General features: G+C 40.9%; 1 protein-coding gene across 1 annotated transcript; it reads left to right on the top strand.

The window, feature by feature from the left end:
- The first annotated feature begins 52 nt into the window (after nt 1–52).
- trim65 (tripartite motif containing 65) lies at nt 53–17,642 on the top strand. The gene is made up of 6 exons (XM_062973990.1): nt 53–3,339; nt 5,774–5,869; nt 6,199–6,432; nt 10,641–10,797; nt 12,414–12,494; nt 14,534–17,642. The coding sequence occupies exons 1-6, from the start codon at nt 2,893–2,895 to the stop codon at nt 15,157–15,159; spliced, it is 1,641 nt and encodes a 546-aa protein (XP_062830060.1). The 5' UTR covers nt 53–2,892; the 3' UTR covers nt 15,160–17,642.
- The last annotated feature ends 1,349 nt before the right edge of the window (nt 17,643–18,991 follow it).

The following is an 18,991-nucleotide window of genomic DNA, read 5'->3' as shown; positions in this document are numbered from 1 at the left end:
GTTTTAACCTTTGAGGAACACAGGATCATCTGGGAGAGAAAAGCAGGATAAAAATAAACAATTTTCTCTGCCACCAGCACAATAGTGATTCCAAAAACGGGGGAGTGGCAAAGAAAGGAGGAAAGAAGGCAATACCAATGAGAGGAGAAACTCTGCTTTCTGTTTCTTGTTTGGAGGCAGAGAAGTCTACACAGAGGCAGGCCATGGGATGTGTGCCCTAGACAGTCATCTATCCCATGGCATAGTTGATTGTTCAAGGCATTCCTGCACTGCCTTGGTGCATGGAATGCAGACTTTATGGAGCTAGCAGCCTTTTCCTCCATTGCCACAGCTCTCTTTTCATGAGCATGTAGAAAAATTATGGCATTAGAAGGCATTATGTTAGCATAGTGCTCCATAGTCCCAAACGTGAACCAAAAAACATTGAACTATGGTGGAAAATTTGCTGAAAACATCAGCTGACTGGTTTCTACTATGGGGGGGGGGGCAAATCACCTTTGAACAAATCTTGTCAAGAAAACCCCATGATACAAGTAGCATTTGCCTTTGGGTTTCCATAAATCAGAAACAACTTGAAGGTATACAGCAGCAGCAAATAATACTAGAAAGCTAGGAAAGAGAAATGTTTCAGGTGGAAATGGAGCATCTTCCCCATCAAAACATCCAGGAAGGAATGTGTTCCTTGTTTGAGAAAAGTACTAAAGAGAGATGTAAAAATTGTCCAAAAAAACTTGAAAAGTTCTTGTAAACATGAATATGATTAAATAATACTGTTTGCTACAACTGAAATACCTGTCCATTAAATTCAATGTAGAACTAAACAGTTCAGGGTAGGTTTAATGCATAATAATAGAAACCATTTCTACAAGGTTGGGAAATGAATACTAGTCCTAGGAGTCTTTAACAGAGATTAGATAGTTATGAATAATAGATATGCTACTTGTGGTTTAATAGCAAATATATATATGTTTCATACTGTTATACACAGCAAGATCTCTGTAACTGTGGAGCCCATATCTATGGTTTCACTTTCCTGTATATGGAGAAAATGGTCTCTAGACATTTTCTAAATCAGTGATTCTCAACCTGTGGGTTCCCAGATGTTTTGGCCTTCAACTCCCAGAAATCCTAACAGCTGGTAAACTGGCTGGGGTTTCTGGGAGTTGTAGGCCAAAACACCTGGGGACCCACAGGTTGAGAACCACTGCTCTAGATCCTCCAGGTGATTCTATGGTATGCTTCCTCCAAAAGTAGCCACAGTGTTGCATTGGAAGACCTTGCAAATATCTAGAGAGGATATCTATGGTATACTGGACTGCAAGTGAGGTAATATAATTATGTGCGATCATATTATAGTTACATTTAAAGCTGTTGTTTTTATTTGCTGGACGACATGAAGAAAAGCCAACTCATATTGTGACTACAATGAGATGGAATAGCCAGTGTGTGCAAAAGAAAGCAAAGCTCCAATAATCACAGAGAGAATAGTTCACATCTGATTTTTTTTTTAAGTATAAAAGATTCGCTGCCTTGGGTAAAACCATGAAGGGTCTTAAATGGTGATTCGGATTGATTTACTTATACTTCATTTATTATTTGATATCACTGTACAGACAGCCCAGAGTTACAAACATCCGACTTACAAATGACTCATAGTTACAAATAGAGGTGAGACAACAGGAAATGAGAAAAATTTGCCCCTACGAAAGGAAATTCACTCCTGAAAGAGTTATTATCATGGAGATAATAAAGCTTTCTCACAATCCTTGTTTTCATGACAAGCCACATTTTTCAAAATCCAGTTTAGACAAGGAAAGAAAGCGTGGCGAAATCTGAACAGGGGCAGAGAGAAGCAAAACAAACACTACAGGGATGTGAAGCCTCCCTGTGCTAACCAAAGCTATATAGATATATATTGCTGGAGTTACAGATAAAAATGTACTGGTTCCAACTTGCATAAAAATTCAACTTAAGATCAAACCCACAGAACTTTGTTTGTAACTTGGGAACTGCCAGTATACAGTTTGAAAACATCCCCAGCAAGCTTTCAAAAACCATTGAAATGCAAATACAAGAATAAATCCATGAACATTTTAAAAAGGGTATCACAAAACCATTATTGGGAAATTGCAAACAAGATCAGATAGCACCCAAAGCTATGACTAGGTTTAAAAAAATAGTCAGTTCACTGTACCCACATGTTCATAGCTTGGAAACAAATGTTTTAACAAATTCCAAAAAGCAAACCTTGATTTTGCCTTTTTTATGAGGACCACCATTTTGCTATGCTGTTTTACATAATGGAACTTGAGCATCCATCCACAAATTTTGGCATCATATGGCATCCTAAAATCAAAACACCAGCAGATACCAAAGGTCAACTGTAACTACTGGAATATGACAGATTCAAATTGGACTGGGAAAGGGCCAGACTTTTTTGGGAAACTAATAACACCATACATGTCTCTGTTGTGAGAAGGATCAAAGAAGCTCTTGAACAGAGCACAAATTCGGAGAAGCTAGGAGGACACAAATCCCGGGTTGCTGGTTCCATGCCATTTGGTATTGGAAAGCAAAGCAAACTAGTGAATCTTAAAATTAGCTGAAAGCCTAGCATCAGGAAGCCTGTGTCCTTTTCCAAAATAGGTGGTGGTTGTAGTTTTAAAACTACTTTTCAACCAGGGTTGGAGAGAAATCTTGTGCCAGAAACTACAGCTCCTTTCCTCATTTATGGGCAGGAGTTGCACTCAACCTTCCTGTTCCACTTGTCTCTTTAAGAAGCAAGTTGGCAGAGAGTCAGAAGGGAAGCCCAGCCCTCCTGTTGCAACTGTGGGCACTTTTTGAGCTTAGTTTCATTTTCTCATTCCAGTTCTTGCTCTTGCTCAGAAGAAAATGGCATCTGGGGGCTCACAGAAGCTGGAGGATAAGCTAACATGCTGCATTTGTTTAGAGATGTTTACTGCCCCTGTGACTACACCCTGTGGACACAGTTTCTGTGAGAAGTGCATCAATAGCTACTGGGACAAGGAAGCACAAGGACCCACAGAACAGAAAGTATATTTTTGTCCTGAATGCCGGAAAGATTTCCCTGAGAGGCCAGAACTGAGCAAGACAGTTCAGTTGGACAGCCTGGTGGAGCTGCTCAGGCAAGGAGACACACAGCAGGCCCCCGGCACAGAGCTGGGCACCACTGTGCAAAGGAAGAGATGCCCAAGGCACGGCTGGCCCTTGGAGCTCTACTGCAAGAATGAGAAGCGGGGCATCTGCTGTGAGTGCACCGTCAAGGAGTGCCGGGACCACGGCAGAGTGCTCTTTGAGGAGGAGAGGAAAATTAAGGATGTAAGCAAGCTGGAGCAGGGTGGTCAAGGAGGAGGAGGGCTTGCATCTCTAAAGATTTGCACATAGAGCCTTTCTGGAACCAGCCACATAGAAAATGAGATAAACGTGCTGCTGAAACCTAAGCTGGCTTTGACTTGTCTAGGATTGCATGCATGGAAAGGAGGTGGAAGAATAGACAAAGCCACCCCCACCCCCAATGTCCCTTTGGTTTCCTCCCTCAGGCCAGAGAGGAATGGGTCCTAAACTCAGCTGTGTTTGCTTATTTGCGAATAAAAAGTTGAAAGTACTATTAGCTGTCAAAGGCTTTTATGGCTGGACTCACTGGATTGCTGTGAGTTTTCTGGGCTGTATGGCCATGTTCGAGAAGCATTCTCTCCTGACATTTTGACCACATCTATGGATGCCTGCCATAGATGTGGGCGAAACGTCAGGAGATAATGCTTCTGGAACGTGGCTATACAGCCCGAAAAACGCACAGCAACCCACTTTTCGCTTTGATGGCTACTCATACAGGTGGCCCCAACTCCACATTTCTCTCTGTATGTTAGGGATGCCTAACTCTCCAGGGGATTCAGACCTTATTTTCCAAATGCCCACACCTTATTTCACATACCCACACCATGTTTGCTAGCCTATCTTCATGGTTCCAGTTTTAAAATCTGTTCTACATGCTCTTCATTGTTCCATTAAAAAGGAGGAACGGATGGGGAGACAAAAAGGACAACACCTTTAACTGTTTTTAACTATTATTTTTGCATGAACCTTTGTGGATAAATGCAGTCCTCAACTCTGAGGTACTAGGTTTCAAGAAGTGGATTTATATCGTTTAAAGCCCACATTAAAAATTGGTTCATCTTAAAGGTTGGCCACATTTCTTTTTCTCCTGCTCCCTCCTTTTTTGATGCAAGAGACTAACAGGGCTTCTTCTTTGAAAGCATGATTACTCAAATTGCTGGGGATAACTAGGCCTAAAATGTGGATATGTCTGACTCAACACTCTTCAAACTGCTTTGAGAGAGATGCAGTCTTAGTACATTCCAAACATATCACCTCGAAACCAGCTGGGAAATATAGCTTCCCCAATTATAGTTTTTTTTGCACAGAGAAAATTTCAGTTTGCTTCAAATATAATCTGGCAAATGCCTGCACAAATTGTGGAGGACACAAGTGTGTGGCAGCCTTATATTTAACAGTTTTTCTGCCTTGACAGAAAACCCCATGAATTGTAGTCTCATGAGGGCTGTGCCAGGCATTTTAGCAAAACTCAGCAATGTTACAAATGTTATTTGCAGTTATGAATAATTATAAGACAGAAGCAACTTTGTAGCATTAATATATAATAACAAGCAATAAAGAGATCTGAATGGCATTTTTAAAGGTTCAGTCAAGGCTTATTGTGAATATTCCTGACAAATCCTTGATCCAAACATCAATCCATGATTGCAGACATCAGTTTGACCCAAGTTCATAATCTATAGGAGCTCCCGGTGGCGCAGCGGATTAAAGTGCTATGCTGCTGGACTTGCTGACCAAAAGGTCACCAGTTTGAATCCAGGGATCATAGTGAGCTCCCGCGGTTAGCCTCAGCTTCTGCCAACCTAGCAGTTTGAAAACATGCAAATGTGAGTAGGTCAATAGGTACCGCTCCGGTGGGAAGGTAACGGTGCTCCATGCAGTCATACCGGCCACATGACTTTGGAGGTGTCTATGGACAACGCTGGCTCTTCGGCTTAGAAATGGAGATGAGCATCAACCCCCAGAGTTGGACATGACTAGACTTAATGTCAGGGGAAAACCTTTACCTTTACCTAATAATCTATACAGCTTATCTACTGAGATAGTTCACCATATTTTTTTATCATGTCAGAAGCGAATTGAGAATATACTGCAAGTCGCTTCGGGTGTGTGAAAATCGGCCGTCTACAGAGACGTTGCCCAGGAAATGCCCAGATGTGTTACTATTCTGTGGGAGGCTTCTCTCATGTCCCTGCATGAGAAGCTGGGACTGACAGACGGAAGCTCACCCATCTCGCAGATTTGAACCGCCAATCTTCAGGTCAGCAGTTCAGCTGATACAAGGATTTAACCCATTGCACCACCACAACTCCTGTTTACCATATTGAAAGATGAACTCAAGTTGTTTGGCTCAACATGTGATCATATGACATCTCTGGTGACCAAATGTGGCTTCCTGAAATTACTTCCACTTTCTGGATCTTGGTCACTTCATATTGATCATAACCAGTGAGAACAATGTTCTCGTCAAATCCCTGATGCCATGTACTTCTATGGTATACAACCAAAGGACCCTTGGAATTCAGGCATAAAATGTCTTAAGAGAATTGGCCAACTTCTTGTGATGGGAGACGGAGTAGATGAAATTTAGCAAGGCTAACATCTTTGCATACTTAAATGTTTTTGGATTATTTGGCAGGAGTCTGTGAGAAAAACACTGGAGGAAACCCAGAAGGAGGCAAAAAGGATTGGAGAAGAAATCCAGAAAGTGGAGCAACAGATAGCTGCAGTTAAGGTACAATCTGCAGGTACCCCCACCATGAGGCAGGTGCCTCCAATTAAAAAAAAAATCACTATCTCTCTGAACTGGCAGCATTCATTACAAAAACTGCAGATGCTGAATGAGCAAATGAGCTTTCTCCATCTCTCCCTCACCTTTAAGATGGGGGGGGGGGGTCACCCTCTCTTCCTATGTCCAATGTCTATTTTTTTCCTAATGCATCATCTCCCCCAATACTGAAAAGACCAAATGATGACTTAAAATGTGATGAAGGAAACAGCTTTTGCATCTGTAGTAAGTACCCCTCACTCCTCTTCATTTCATTTTCCTTCTTTTTCATGCAGGATTCTTCACAGCAATTCAAATCAAAGATTTTGCAAAAGTTTTGCCATATTATGGAAGCCCTAAAAGGATGCCAAAGGAAGGCCGTGGAGAGAATTGAAAGCGAGCAGGCTCTTGCGCTCGGCCAGTTGGAGGAGAGCTGGAATCGGCTGCAGCACCAGTTGGAGGTTCTTGCTGAACACGATAAGAAGGCCAAAGAGCTGCTCACCTGTGCTGATAATGTCAAGTTTCTGGAGGTGTGTGATATATTCATGGTACCTGAGTACCTTAGTGCGAGCTAGTCTTGTTAGTTAAGAATAGAGCATAAGAAACGCTTCAGGTGAGTCAAGTGAAAGATCCTTTTGTTTCAAAGTTCATTTCCCAGTGGCCAACCAGGTAGGTAGGTCTCTGGGAAGGTTTAGTAACAGGATATGAAGACAACAGCAACTAATGCATTAATCATACTTTTAAAATATCTTGCCTTTTCCCCAAGGCAGTTTATAGAATAAAAAATATAATTAAAACCACATATGGTTAGAAACATGTTATGAATAAACTACAGTAGAGTCTCACTTATCCAACACTCGCTTATCCAACGTTCTGGATTATCCAACGCATTTCTGTAGTCAATGTTTTCAATATATCGTGATATTTTGGTGCTAAATTTGTAAATACAGTAATTACAACATAACTACTGCGTATTGAACTACTTTTTCTGTCAGATTTGTTGTATAACATGATGTTTTGGTGCTTAATTTGTAAAATCATAGCCTATTTTGATGTTTAATAGGCTTTTTCTTAATCTCTCCTTATTATCCAACATATTCGCTTATCCAACGTTCTGCCAGCCTGTTTATGTTGGATAAGTGAGACTCTACTGTAATATCAAACTGTCAGCAGAAGTAAACCCATTTTTTATTCTTGATACCAGCCTTCAAGTCAACTCTGACTTACAGCAAACCTATCCTAGTGTTTTCTTAGCAAGATTTATTCAGAAAATGATAGTCTCCCTCCCCAACAGTATAGTCTCCCTCCCCAACAGTAAAAATGCAATATTAATACATTTCAAGAGATTCTGACTTCCTATCCTTTCTTGACATCCAAAATCAGCTGTCTTGTCATCGGTCTAGTTTTGTTGATCCCATTTTCTAATTATTTTTCCTTCCTCCCAGTTGCCCGGAAAAAAGCTGTGTAGGCGTAATGTTTGGATCAATACACCATCTCCTTTAAGAAGTGAAAAATTCACATTTTTCTATTTTAGGAGGAAAGGAAAAAGCTAATAAATTAATCCTTGCTTCTCTGGTCTGCAGAATTTTGTGGCAAGAGCTGGCAGGCAACAGTCAATTGCAATCATGCTAGGGTAAACGTTGAGTGGCATATACATATCTGGCTACCCTTAGACATCCAGCAAGGCATTTCTCATAATCTTAGATGTTTTGTTCAGAGAAGCTGTGCTTCAGATCTTATTAGTGGACAACGATAAGAGCATGCATTTTGTCCATGATGGTTTAGACCAGTGGTTCTCAACCAGGGGTCCCCAGATGTCGTTGGTTTACAACTCCCAAAAATCCCAACCAATTTACCAGCTGTTAGGATTTCTGGGAGTTGAAGGCCAAAAGCATCTGGGGACCCCAGGTTGAAAACAACTAGTTTAGACAGACCACCACCTCCCATGTTTCACAAGGTACTCACAGCACTTGGGTGCTGGCTTTCCCTTCTTCCTCACATTTGCTAGTTTCTCTGAACCTTTTAGATCACACTTAACTAGTGCTCTTGACTGTTCATAGCTATTAGAAGTTTAATGATGAACTGGAAATAATGGAACTGGAATGTTTAGCAAAACTAATCCCAGATTATCAGACACTTGGATATGAGATGTCTCCACTAGGCTTTGAACCCTTTAATATTTAATTTATTTAATAAATATTTAAGGCCACCAATGTTTGGAGATACTTATATTTGCAAGTTGTGCATACATGATTTAGTGTAATTTTTGGTGGCTGGATCTTCTAAGGGTCACCTTTCCCAAACCACTTTGATAGTGGGCAGGATCAAAATTGCTGACTGTTTTTTGGGGGCAGAAGTAAATTCTTCCTCACATAACAGATTGCTCAGCCCTGATAAAGAGATTTTCGAGTTATATTTGCAAACACAGGTGGTCTATCTCTGCTTGAATATACACTTCAGAAGGTTGATATTTGTTGAAGGCTAGAACAGCAATGATACATGTCTTTTGTGACATCTATAGTAGGCTGCTGAGATTGGAAAAGAAGTTTCATTCATGTGATCTGTCTGTGGGACCTTTGTGTAAGCTCTTTTCTAGCCATGTCAGCTAGAAAGAAAAGCAGTATTAGCTGGGAGCAGTGGTCAGCAAGGTTTAATGTGAGTCTTGCACCCAGAGCTGGCCCTAGGTATTTTTCAAGTGTAGGCGAACAGAATTTTGGCACCCCCCCAAACCAATCACTGAAAAATAAAAGCGTTGGATAAGTGAAAATGTTGGATAATAAGGAAGGATTAAGGAAAAGTCTATTAAACATCAAATTACATTAAGATTTTACAAATTAAGCACCAAAACATCATGTTTTACAACAAATCAACAGAAAAAGCAGTCTCGACTGCACCCCATATGTTTTGCGCCCCAGGCGACTGCTTAATTCGCCTTATTGTTGGACCGGCTCTGCTTGCACCCTGCAGAAGGGGAAGACTGAAGCAAAGCAAGTTCAGAGGGGAATTCCACTAAGTAGAATTCAATCAGAAAAAAAAATCTTTCAAGGAGGGTATAGTCTAATGTTGCCGTACTCACTAGCTACCCATAGTAGCAATTACACTTGTGCAGAAAATCACATGTGCTCCAAGCATGCATTGTTGGTTTTGTTGCTGGTAGTTTTTTATAGACACTGATTTTGCCAAATTTCTGGAATTTTAGCTACAATGTTATGGTAATGCCTGGTTTGGAAGGAGGTCTACAGATTTGACACTATGAGTTATCACACTGTTTGACACCAACTCTAGTGATGCCACCAAATAGTATCACTGCTTAAAAATGTGTGTGTGTGTGTGTGGGGGGGATCCAAAAAGCACAGCTTGATTTTCTGCACAACAAGCACTGCACTGATATATAAGCATATCCTGCTGTAGCTCCTGCAATTTCATAGGTCCTTGGGTTCTCTCTAACACTTGTTTTGAGTTATTTGCCATTTCATATAAGGGATGTCATTTTACTACTCTGTTGTATATAGTAGGATTTGTTATCCACAAGAGGTGGATATCTTTTGGAAAATGGAAATCTCCATAACCCTTTTGGAGATTTTATGATCTTTGGGAAGGCATAATCTTGTTAGAAGTCACAACCTTTTGAAAAATGATGCCGTAACCTCTTGGTAAAAGCATGACCTTTTATAGTCATGTCCTTTTTGGGAAAAATGGCATTAACAGCAGAATTTCAGAAGTGTTATTTTTAGTTGTCCAACAACATCTACTCTCCCTTAAAATATATTTGCCTTTAAATCATGCTTTCAAGAGACAAACATAAGCATAATTATTTAAAGGTAATATAGTTGATTTGCTCACAAACTTCATGCATTCAGAACATAGGTACTTTGCTTATCAATCCAGTTACAAGTAGATTTGAAGTAGTTTCTCTGTGTAGATAACACAGGGCATCTTTCTCATAATCAAAGTCTAAAGCTTCTCTGTTGTGAGAGTCTAGTCGTCTCTGTCTAGTCTGAAAGTCCAATGAAGTCTCTAAGCATACTGTTCCTACTGAAGTCTAAACTGAACTGTTCCTAAAATGGAGTCTGAGCCCTGAACAAGCCCAGTTCTGATCACATGGTCTGCAGCCCCTCCCACAACAAAGAGTTAAGGTAAAATTCCACACCAATAGACACACATACACACAGTAAACAATTATATACATAACAAATAACTACTGGAGGCTTCAAAAGGTTGCTATTTCTAACAGTATCCACAGGAGTTCCTTAAATCAAACCACAGAGGATACTAAGAGCCCGCTGTAATATGAAAGGGGACAGGGTGACCATACAACCAAAGCTTTATCTGGAAGCACCATGAGAAAGAGGAATGTGGATACAACAGCTGAACAGATCTAAAACAATTTACCAGAACGAGAGTGGTCGTATTTACTGCATAATAGTCATGCACTATTACGTAGCTCCAAGGGGCAAGGTGTGACTGTTATGTGAGGAACAGCAAAAATGCTAATTTTGCCACACAAAAATGGGAGTTTGACTTGTATGCAGTGAAATATATGCAGTGTGAGTATTATGCAATGAAATATGATATATCAAGAGTTAAAAGGCTATCAGCTGATGTGATTCTTATTAGAGAACCAGGGTGAGGGATAAAAGGATCATAGAAATCCACTAGGCCAAGAAAAATGAGATTTCTAGGATCTACTGTTACATACCAGTCAAACTTTGTGATTCTTCTGTTTTCATCCTTGTAGGAACTGCCATATCTTCCTCCTCCTGGCAACTCAGAAATTCTTCCACCTCTTGTATTTGATTTGGCCACCAGTGTCCTCACCACCACTCAATTCCTCAATGAAATCAACAAGCTTTTGCAAGAAGCTACACCACCAGTGGCTGACATAAAAAGTACAGGTATATTTCAATTAAAGAAGTAGATGTTTTCCTAGGCATTATGTATTTGACTGGATGTTTGGCACCAGAGGCCGAAATAACAGGGATAGTCCCTACATCACAAAAGTACAGCAGCTAAACATATTTCAGCAGTCTTTTTATTCAAAACTATATGCAGATATGAAATAAAATAAAACAACCAGATCAGGTAAGCCTTGCAGATGTAAACAAAAAACATTTTGACATTTCTGAAGACCACATGAAGCTTTTTCCAGAAAAGCATCTAGGAGTGACTTTTTCGCTCACCAGGCTCCATGCTTGGGGAGCCAAGATAAGCAGCTTTATCTGCTCCCTTCTCTTTTTCTTGTCCTTTGTGCATGCTTCATGTTCTCAGTCAATTTATTCTGTCATAGATTTGCAAATTGCAAGTAAAACAGAATAATGGCCTGGTTTAGTATATAGCCCCTGGTGGCGCAGCGGATTAAACTGTTGAGCAGCTGAACTTGCTGACTGAAAGGTCAGTGGTTCGAATCCAGGGAGCGGGGTGAATTCCCGCTGTTAGTGCCAGTTTCTGCCAACTTAGCAGTTCAAAAACATGCAAATGTGAGTAGATCAATAGGTACCGCTTCGGCAGGAAGGTAACAGCACTCCATGCAGTTATGCCGGTCCCATGACCTTGGAAGTGTCTACGGACAATGCCAACTCTTCGGCTTGGGAATGGAGATGAGCACCACACCACAGAGTCGGACACAACCAGACTTAATGTCAAGGGGAAACATTTCCCTTTACTTTAGTATATCAGGAAAATATCTGTTTTCCAATCCCACCCCACACCCCTACATTGATCCATAAAGGACTTCCTCTTGGGTAATTTTTTTAAATGATCCCAGATATTCTGCTAGAAAAATAAGATTCATTTTGAAGGTAATAACAAACCATGATTGACTATTGTAAGACCATCACCCTTGCATGTCCTCTCCCATTCTTCCTGGCCTCATTCATGTGTAAGGAGATAAGCTTCCCTTCTAGTCTAGGCTCAGGTCTTGCTGTAAGAATACAGACATCGTAATTTGACACAAGGGGATACGAAGACAAACTATAGTGACTTGAGATAGGTCACCTAATGGGTTTTCGTGGTTAAGAAGGGATTCAAACACCGTGTTCCAGAGTTGCAGTCTTAATACTCAAACCACTAGAGTCAAGCATCAGATGAGAATTGCAAAGCTGAAACATGATATGGGAACTAATTAAATATCCTTACAACAGAGATGTTGTTTAGGAAAAGCAGGCAGTCATAAACCATCTTGTTTCAGACCGTAATATTCCTTGGAAACATCTGCATGTCTGTTCCTTATGACATTAAAATGGGACTATGTGGAATTGTTTTATCTACTCTTCTCTTTAAAAATATTTTAATACACTAAACAGAAGCTCTTTGGAGTTTTATGTGGCTCTTGTTGCTTCTCCCCTCAGAAATTCCTTCTCCTTCTTGACTGAAATCTATAAGAATGCTTTGGTCTCCATATATGGCATCTAGAAGCCACTCCTGACTTGTCTACTATTCTTGGGGTATCGACTTGTTTACTCTTTGGAAAGTAAGTGAATGTTTTGTTCTTTTTTTCATTTCCAACCTGCAGTTTCAAAGGAGCCAAAGATAATTGGGAAGAAAGTTGAACTACGTCTTCCAGACAACGAGTTAAGAATGTGCCTTTTGAAAAGTAAGAAACTTGCTGGACAGCACGTAGCTGCAAATGCATGCATGTTTACAAACATCTTTTCATTAGTGCTTCTCTTTTTTTTCCATAATCAGTCCTTTCAGTTCTCAAAACCAAAAATTACTAATTCATTTTTCTGATTTCTTCAGTAAATCAATAAGGGGTTTCCAGTCTTTGAGATGTACCAGTCTCTAATCAAATTTCTGCTAAATTAGTTTCACCAGCCACTCTTCAATAGTAGGTAATACCACAGGCATCCTGTGGCTAATAAGCAAGTTCCCTGATTATTTTTTTAATTAATGTAAAGTTTGCCATTCTAACAAAAAGCTCTAACAAAATAATAATTTTTTTAAGTTCCTAGTTTTGCGAAGAAAATTCTTGTTAGAAAAGTCTAAAATTATGAAGCTGTTAATTAGACATTTCCTTGATTAGGAAGAGTCATAGTCTTCCCATCATAGTAAATGAAGCAGCTCCTGTTCTCTGACAAGGGTGGAACATGGTCAGAGAGGAAAGTACTGGTATACATAACTGTTTCCAGTAACCATGGACAACAGCCAATGAACTAGTGTATATATAGATATATGTCTGCATGTTTTTGCTTCTTAGTGTTCAAGATTATGTCCCTGACAAAAAATAATATTCTCATTAACATTATTTAGGCAAAAAAAAATTGATCAAAGGAGTACCAGGCTGCTGGCAACAAACGTGCACACTTTATAGTTACCATGAGACACAGTAGGATTTTCATAGAGCCGCACAACTAAACATTATATACTCTAAGGCAGATGTGGCTTATGCCAAAGAAGGCACTTCTGATGCTCATTAACACAACTTGAATTTTTAAGATACCTTGCATTCTTTTTTACATCTGTAGTGAAATTTTCTCCAGCTTACTTTGGTCCAAGCCTTAAAATATCCATATTTCATGATCCTACTAGAAAGGACTGTTCAAACAGAACATACTATTTGCAAACAGGTATTAATTTTTCTTCTGCTGCCCCCTCCCTATTACATATGTATCCGAGGGGTGGGAAAATATTTGAAAATATTTAGGAATTGGCATTAAAATGTGTTTTTTGAATATCTGGAAACGATAACAAAAATCCTAGGTGGGCAAGAATCTTCAGCTTGGGACTTAAAGGTAAAGGTTTTCCCCTGACATTAAGCTTAGTCATGTCTGACTCTGGGGGTTGGTGCTCATCTCCATTTCCAAGCTGAAGAGCCAGCGTTGTTCATAGACACCTCCCAAGGTCATGTGGCCGGCATGATTGCATGGAGCACCGTTATCTTCCCGCCGGAGCGGTACCTATTAATCTACTCAAATGTTTTCAAGCTGCTAGGTTGGCAGAAGCTGGGGCTAACTGCAGGAGCTAACCCCACTCCCTGGATTCGAACCACTAACCTTTTGGTCAGCAAGTTCAGCAGCTCAGCAGTTTAACCGTCTGCCCCACTGGGGGCTCTGCTTGGGACTTATTACGCAGCAAAAATGCACATGCAGGGTTTTGTGCAGAAGACAACATGCTGAATGCATATTCCCTGTACATAAAGCAGTATTTTCTGCCAGGAAAACTGATCCAACAAGTTGTTCTATGGGTAGAACAGCTTCTGTCAGGGGAGAACGAGTATCCGACAGTCCCTCCCTCCATCCTGCAGTTCGTCCCATTCTCAAAACCTGGGGCTGGGAAATTCCCTGAAACAGATTTTGGGCCACAAAGGGAGCTGTAAGGAGAAGGTGAAGAAAGGTCAGTCCTGCCAGCAGGTGTCCGCCTAAGGCTAAATTTCAGTCACTGTTTTTCCTTGTGTATTTTTTCAAAGAAAATATTATTTTGTCAAAGAGGTCTCCTTTTTCAGTGAGAAATTGAGATGCAGAGGTGACACAATAGCATTGTAGCCTCAGGCCTTGTGAATCACAATTCCACCCAGCCATAGCACATTCCTGTTTAGTGAACTTGCTGCATGAAACAGATCTCAGGGAAAGATGAATCACTAAAGAATAGGATGGATTTCCCCCCTTTGTTCTGACATTCTTGTCGTTCCCATAGATCAACAGAACCTGACCTTTGATCCAAGCACAGCAAACAAATACCTACGGTTGTCTGATCTCGACCGGAAGGCTGCCCATCCTCAAGACTTTTCAAAAATGCCAAATGAACCTCAGAGGTTTGAACCTTGGCAAGTGCTATGTGTCCAGAAATTCAGCCAAGGCAGTAACTACTGGGAAGTCAAGATATCAGGCCAGTCTGCCATTGTTGGTGTCGCTTATGAAAGAATCTGTAGGAATAAATGGGGCAGACAAAATTTCACCATTGGGCAGGACCAGTTATCCTGGGGCCTGCATGTCCAAGAAGACTGCTATGTGGCTTGGCACAATGGCGAGCCTACGAAGATCAAAGAGCCCTTGTGCAAGTTCATTGGTGTGTCCTTGAACTGTGACCACGGGATCTTGTGCTTTTACGGTGTAGATGACAATATGAAGCCCTTGCACTCATTTGACATCATCTTTTCACCCCCACTTGTCCCAATTTTTTGGCTGTGTGAAGGCACAACAGTCACCCTTTGCCAAAAGGCAGAAGGCCAAGGCCAAATTGATGGGATGCCTGCTGACATACAAACAACTCTCACCGTTGTGGAGAAACAAGGAGATAAGAAGACTGCTCCAAAACAGTGACAGTGATTTTCTGTAGCCCTCAAGATGCCTAGGTTTTTAGTGGTCTGTGTTGTTTTTCTCCTTTGTAAATCATCCTCGAGACATCATTGATTTCTGGCTCTCGCAACTAAAGTTGCAACTAACATGCAACGTCAAGAGTACTTACTCATTAAGTACCCAGACATAGAAGTTAACCTATCTTAACTATCTGCTTCTTGATGTAACATCCATTCTAAAAATTTTACCTTATTTTAAGAAACTCAGCAGTGAAAGTGGATGAGGGAAGTGATTACAGGGAGCCCCTGATTTACAAACAATCTTACATATGAGTCCTAGACTCCTAGTTAAGAATTGTGTATGTGTGTGTGTGTGTGGTGTGCTAGGTGAATCCTCTGGGCCTTTTGCATTATCTGAAAATATGTAAGCATTTACATGCACAGATAAAAATAAATAATATGTTCAGACAAACATATTTCCAAGTTGCATTTAAAGTAGACCTGTGTGCATTTTTTTTAAGTTTTTGGTATGTACAGTATGGGGCTTGTGCCATTGTAAGATCTTCATGATACCCTCATCAGAAAAATTTTATCTCACTTCCTGTCCCTGAGTCAACAGGACATGAGAGAAAAATCTACCTCTAGGAAGGGAAATTCACTCCTGTAAGTGTTATCAATGGGGAAAGGTGTCTCCACTTAAGCTTTCTCGCCAATCCTTTTTTCCACAACCCCAAATTTTCAAAATCCAATTGTTCCAGGGATAGAAAGTAAAGTGAAATCTTCTGAACAAGGGCATAAACAGCAAAACAAATACTACGGGGATATTAACCCTTTCGTATGTTATCTAAAACATTTTTAAAAATCGGCTGGAGTTCCATTTAAAAATGTACCTATTCCAAGTTACAAATTCAACTTCAGAACAAACCAACAGAACCTACCTTGTTTGAAACCCAGTTAATAGCCTTGGTAGGGGGATTTGACATGTGATTGACAAAGAACCACATTGGCAGAAAGTAGTTGGCACAATAGTGGATGGGAACTCATAGGGACAATTTAAGGTGAGTGCAAATTTTCCAGGTAGCTTTATCCTGGAACTTGTTTTGTCAGAAAACTAGGCAGTAACACTTTTGTTGTTGTTGTAGATTTCAGAAAGGTGCCATGTTGCCATGTCTTTATCAGACTTCCAGAAACTAATGTAACATTGACTTGTATATGTCAGTATGGATGGCTTACCTTACAAATTGTTTTTTGTTATGCTTTTTCATACTCAGAAAGTGAATGCCAAGCTCATTGCCATTTGTTTTCCTGTATACTTTTAAAGTTTGCTTTCTAATTCAAGTTTCCTCCTTTTTATTGTACTTCTCTACTGATAAATTAGGCAATGTTAGGCCTTCTCAGTGGTGGCTCCTTGGCTGTGGAACTCCCTCCCTAGTGACATCTGGCAGGCTCCATCTCTTTTGAGTTTTAGAAAGGAAGTGAAGACCTGGCTATGCAAGCAAGCGTTCAAAGAATAGGTTTTGTTGGCTTCGACTTGGTATGGACTAAGGTTTATGTACAAGGTTTTGTGGATGAATGGCTTGAGTATTTTGTATTGTTTTAAATCTGTATTTAACTACTTATGTTTTATTATTTTGTATTGTTGTGTATTGGCATCGAATTCTGCCAGTTTTGTAACTGCCCTGAGTCCCTTCGGGTAAGAAGGGCGGGATAGAAATGATGGAAATAAAATAATATATAAATAAATCAAACCCATAAGAAGGTCACTCCCAGAAAAAGAGACTTCAATAATAAATGGGTATATCTAGTATGAAATCAAATGAACCAAAAAGGCTTGTGCCATGAAGATCCCTTGACATGAGAAACAGTTGATTTTGCAAATTGAATTATTTCTAGTCTCTGGTGCCTTGTCCAATGCTTGAAACACCATTTGCCTTTTCACACTACAATATATGATGTTTGTGAGATGTGTATCCTCAGGCCCTTTCTTAGTACTTCTTCCCCAAATAGATGAGTGTTTGTGTGTGTGCGTGCGCATTTGGGTGACTTTCAAGAAGTTTTTTTCACAGGCAAGGGACTTGCAGGAACATCTCAGCAAGCAAGAGTCCAAAAGTGGCAGGCTAAAACCTGGAACCTCAAGCCATGGCTAATACCAGATGAGAAACCCTCCTGGGCACACAGAAGACTGAGTGACTTGGAAGGCGCTGAACAGACTGCACTCTGGCACCACGAGATGCAGAGCCAACCTCAAGAAATTGGGGCTACAAAGTGGAGTCCACGACACACAAGAGTGGAGATCAAACCACAGACCACTGACTACAATGCAGCCTGAGCCCTGCCACATGCACAATGGAGGAGTTCTCACAGCAATACCAGAGGCACTCCCAAGTGGCCGGCTACTGGTCAAAGGACTTTTAGTATAATGCCAAGTTTTTAATTTGTGGTTTTTCTATACATTATAACTGTATTCTCAGTTCACTTCTGACATGGTAAATAAAGAGGAAAGGGATACTTTTGTGTGTGTGTGTGTGTGTATCAGGAACGATTTGAGAAACTGCAAGTTGCTTCTGGTGTGAGAAAATTGGCCATCTGCAAGGACGTTGCCCAGGGGACGTCCAGGTGTTTTGATCTTTTTACCATCCTTGTGGGAGGCTTCCCTCATGTCCCCGCAGGGAGCTGGAGCTGACAGAAGGGAGCTCATCTGCCAGCAACCTTCAGCAACCCAACCTTCAAGTCATCAGTCCTGCCAGCACAAGGGTTTAACTGACTGCGCCACTGGGGGCTCCACCAAGGGATACTTAAGCAGCGGTTTCATCTCCTTGCATTTTATCTCATCAAGCCCTGGCATGCAGGAAGTTACCACGCAGCCTTCAGGCCAATAGACGGGAAAATCACCCAGGCTTTCGTACTCGGAATCGGATTTTTTAAATGAGCAAAATGTGCTTTTGAAAACGATCACTAGAGGGCGCTCGTTGGCTGAAAGTTTACGGAGTTCCTGATTTCTCCGCCACTTCATACACCAGAATGCGCTTTTCTCTGTGTGTAAACTTCGGCTCTCCCTCCCGGTGTTTTGGACTTCAACTCCCACAATTCCTAACAACCTACCGAAGTTTGCCCAGGCCTGATTGAGTAAAGCAGTGTTTCTCAAACGGGGTCGGGACCCCTGGGGGGGGGGTCATGAGGGGGTATCAGAGAGGTTGTCAAATACCATCAGAAAACATCTTTCTGAAGGTTTTAGTTAATTATAGGTTAACTATAAATCCCAACAACTACAATTCCCAAATAACAAAATCAACCCCCCCCCCCCCAACCCCACCAGTATTCAAATTTCGGTGTATCAGGTATTTGTGCCAAATTTGGTCCATATCCATCATTGTTTGGTTTCACAGTACTCTGGATGTAGGTGAACTGCATATCCCCTAAATCAGTCAATTCCTCCCAAATCCCTCCAGTACTTTCTGTTGGTCATGGGGGTTCTGTGTGGGAAGTTTGGCCCAATTCTATCGTTGGTGGGGTTCAAGGGGCTCTTTGATTGTAGGTGAACTATAAATCCTAGCAACTACAACTCCCAAATGGCAAGGTCTATTTTCCCCAAACTCTCACATTCACATTTTGGCATATTGAGAGTTTGTGCCAAGTTTGATCCAGATCCATCATTGTTGGAGTCCACAGTGGACTGGATGTACGTGAACTACAACTCCAAAACTCAAGGTCAATGCCCACCAAACCCTTCCAGTATTTCCTGTTGGTCATGGGAGTTCTGTGTGCCAAGTTTGGTTCAATTCCATCGTTGGTGGGGTTCAGAATGCTCTTTGATGGTAGGTGAACTATAAATCCCGGCAACCACAACTCCCAAATGA

The sequence above is a fragment of the Anolis carolinensis genome, chromosome 2, assembly GCF_035594765.1.
Source record: "Anolis carolinensis isolate JA03-04 chromosome 2, rAnoCar3.1.pri, whole genome shotgun sequence".
NCBI classification, from domain to species: Eukaryota; Metazoa; Chordata; class Lepidosauria; order Squamata; family Dactyloidae; genus Anolis; species Anolis carolinensis.
The sequence above is the reverse complement of the archived record's forward strand: the minus strand, read 5'-3'. Positions and strand labels throughout refer to the sequence as shown.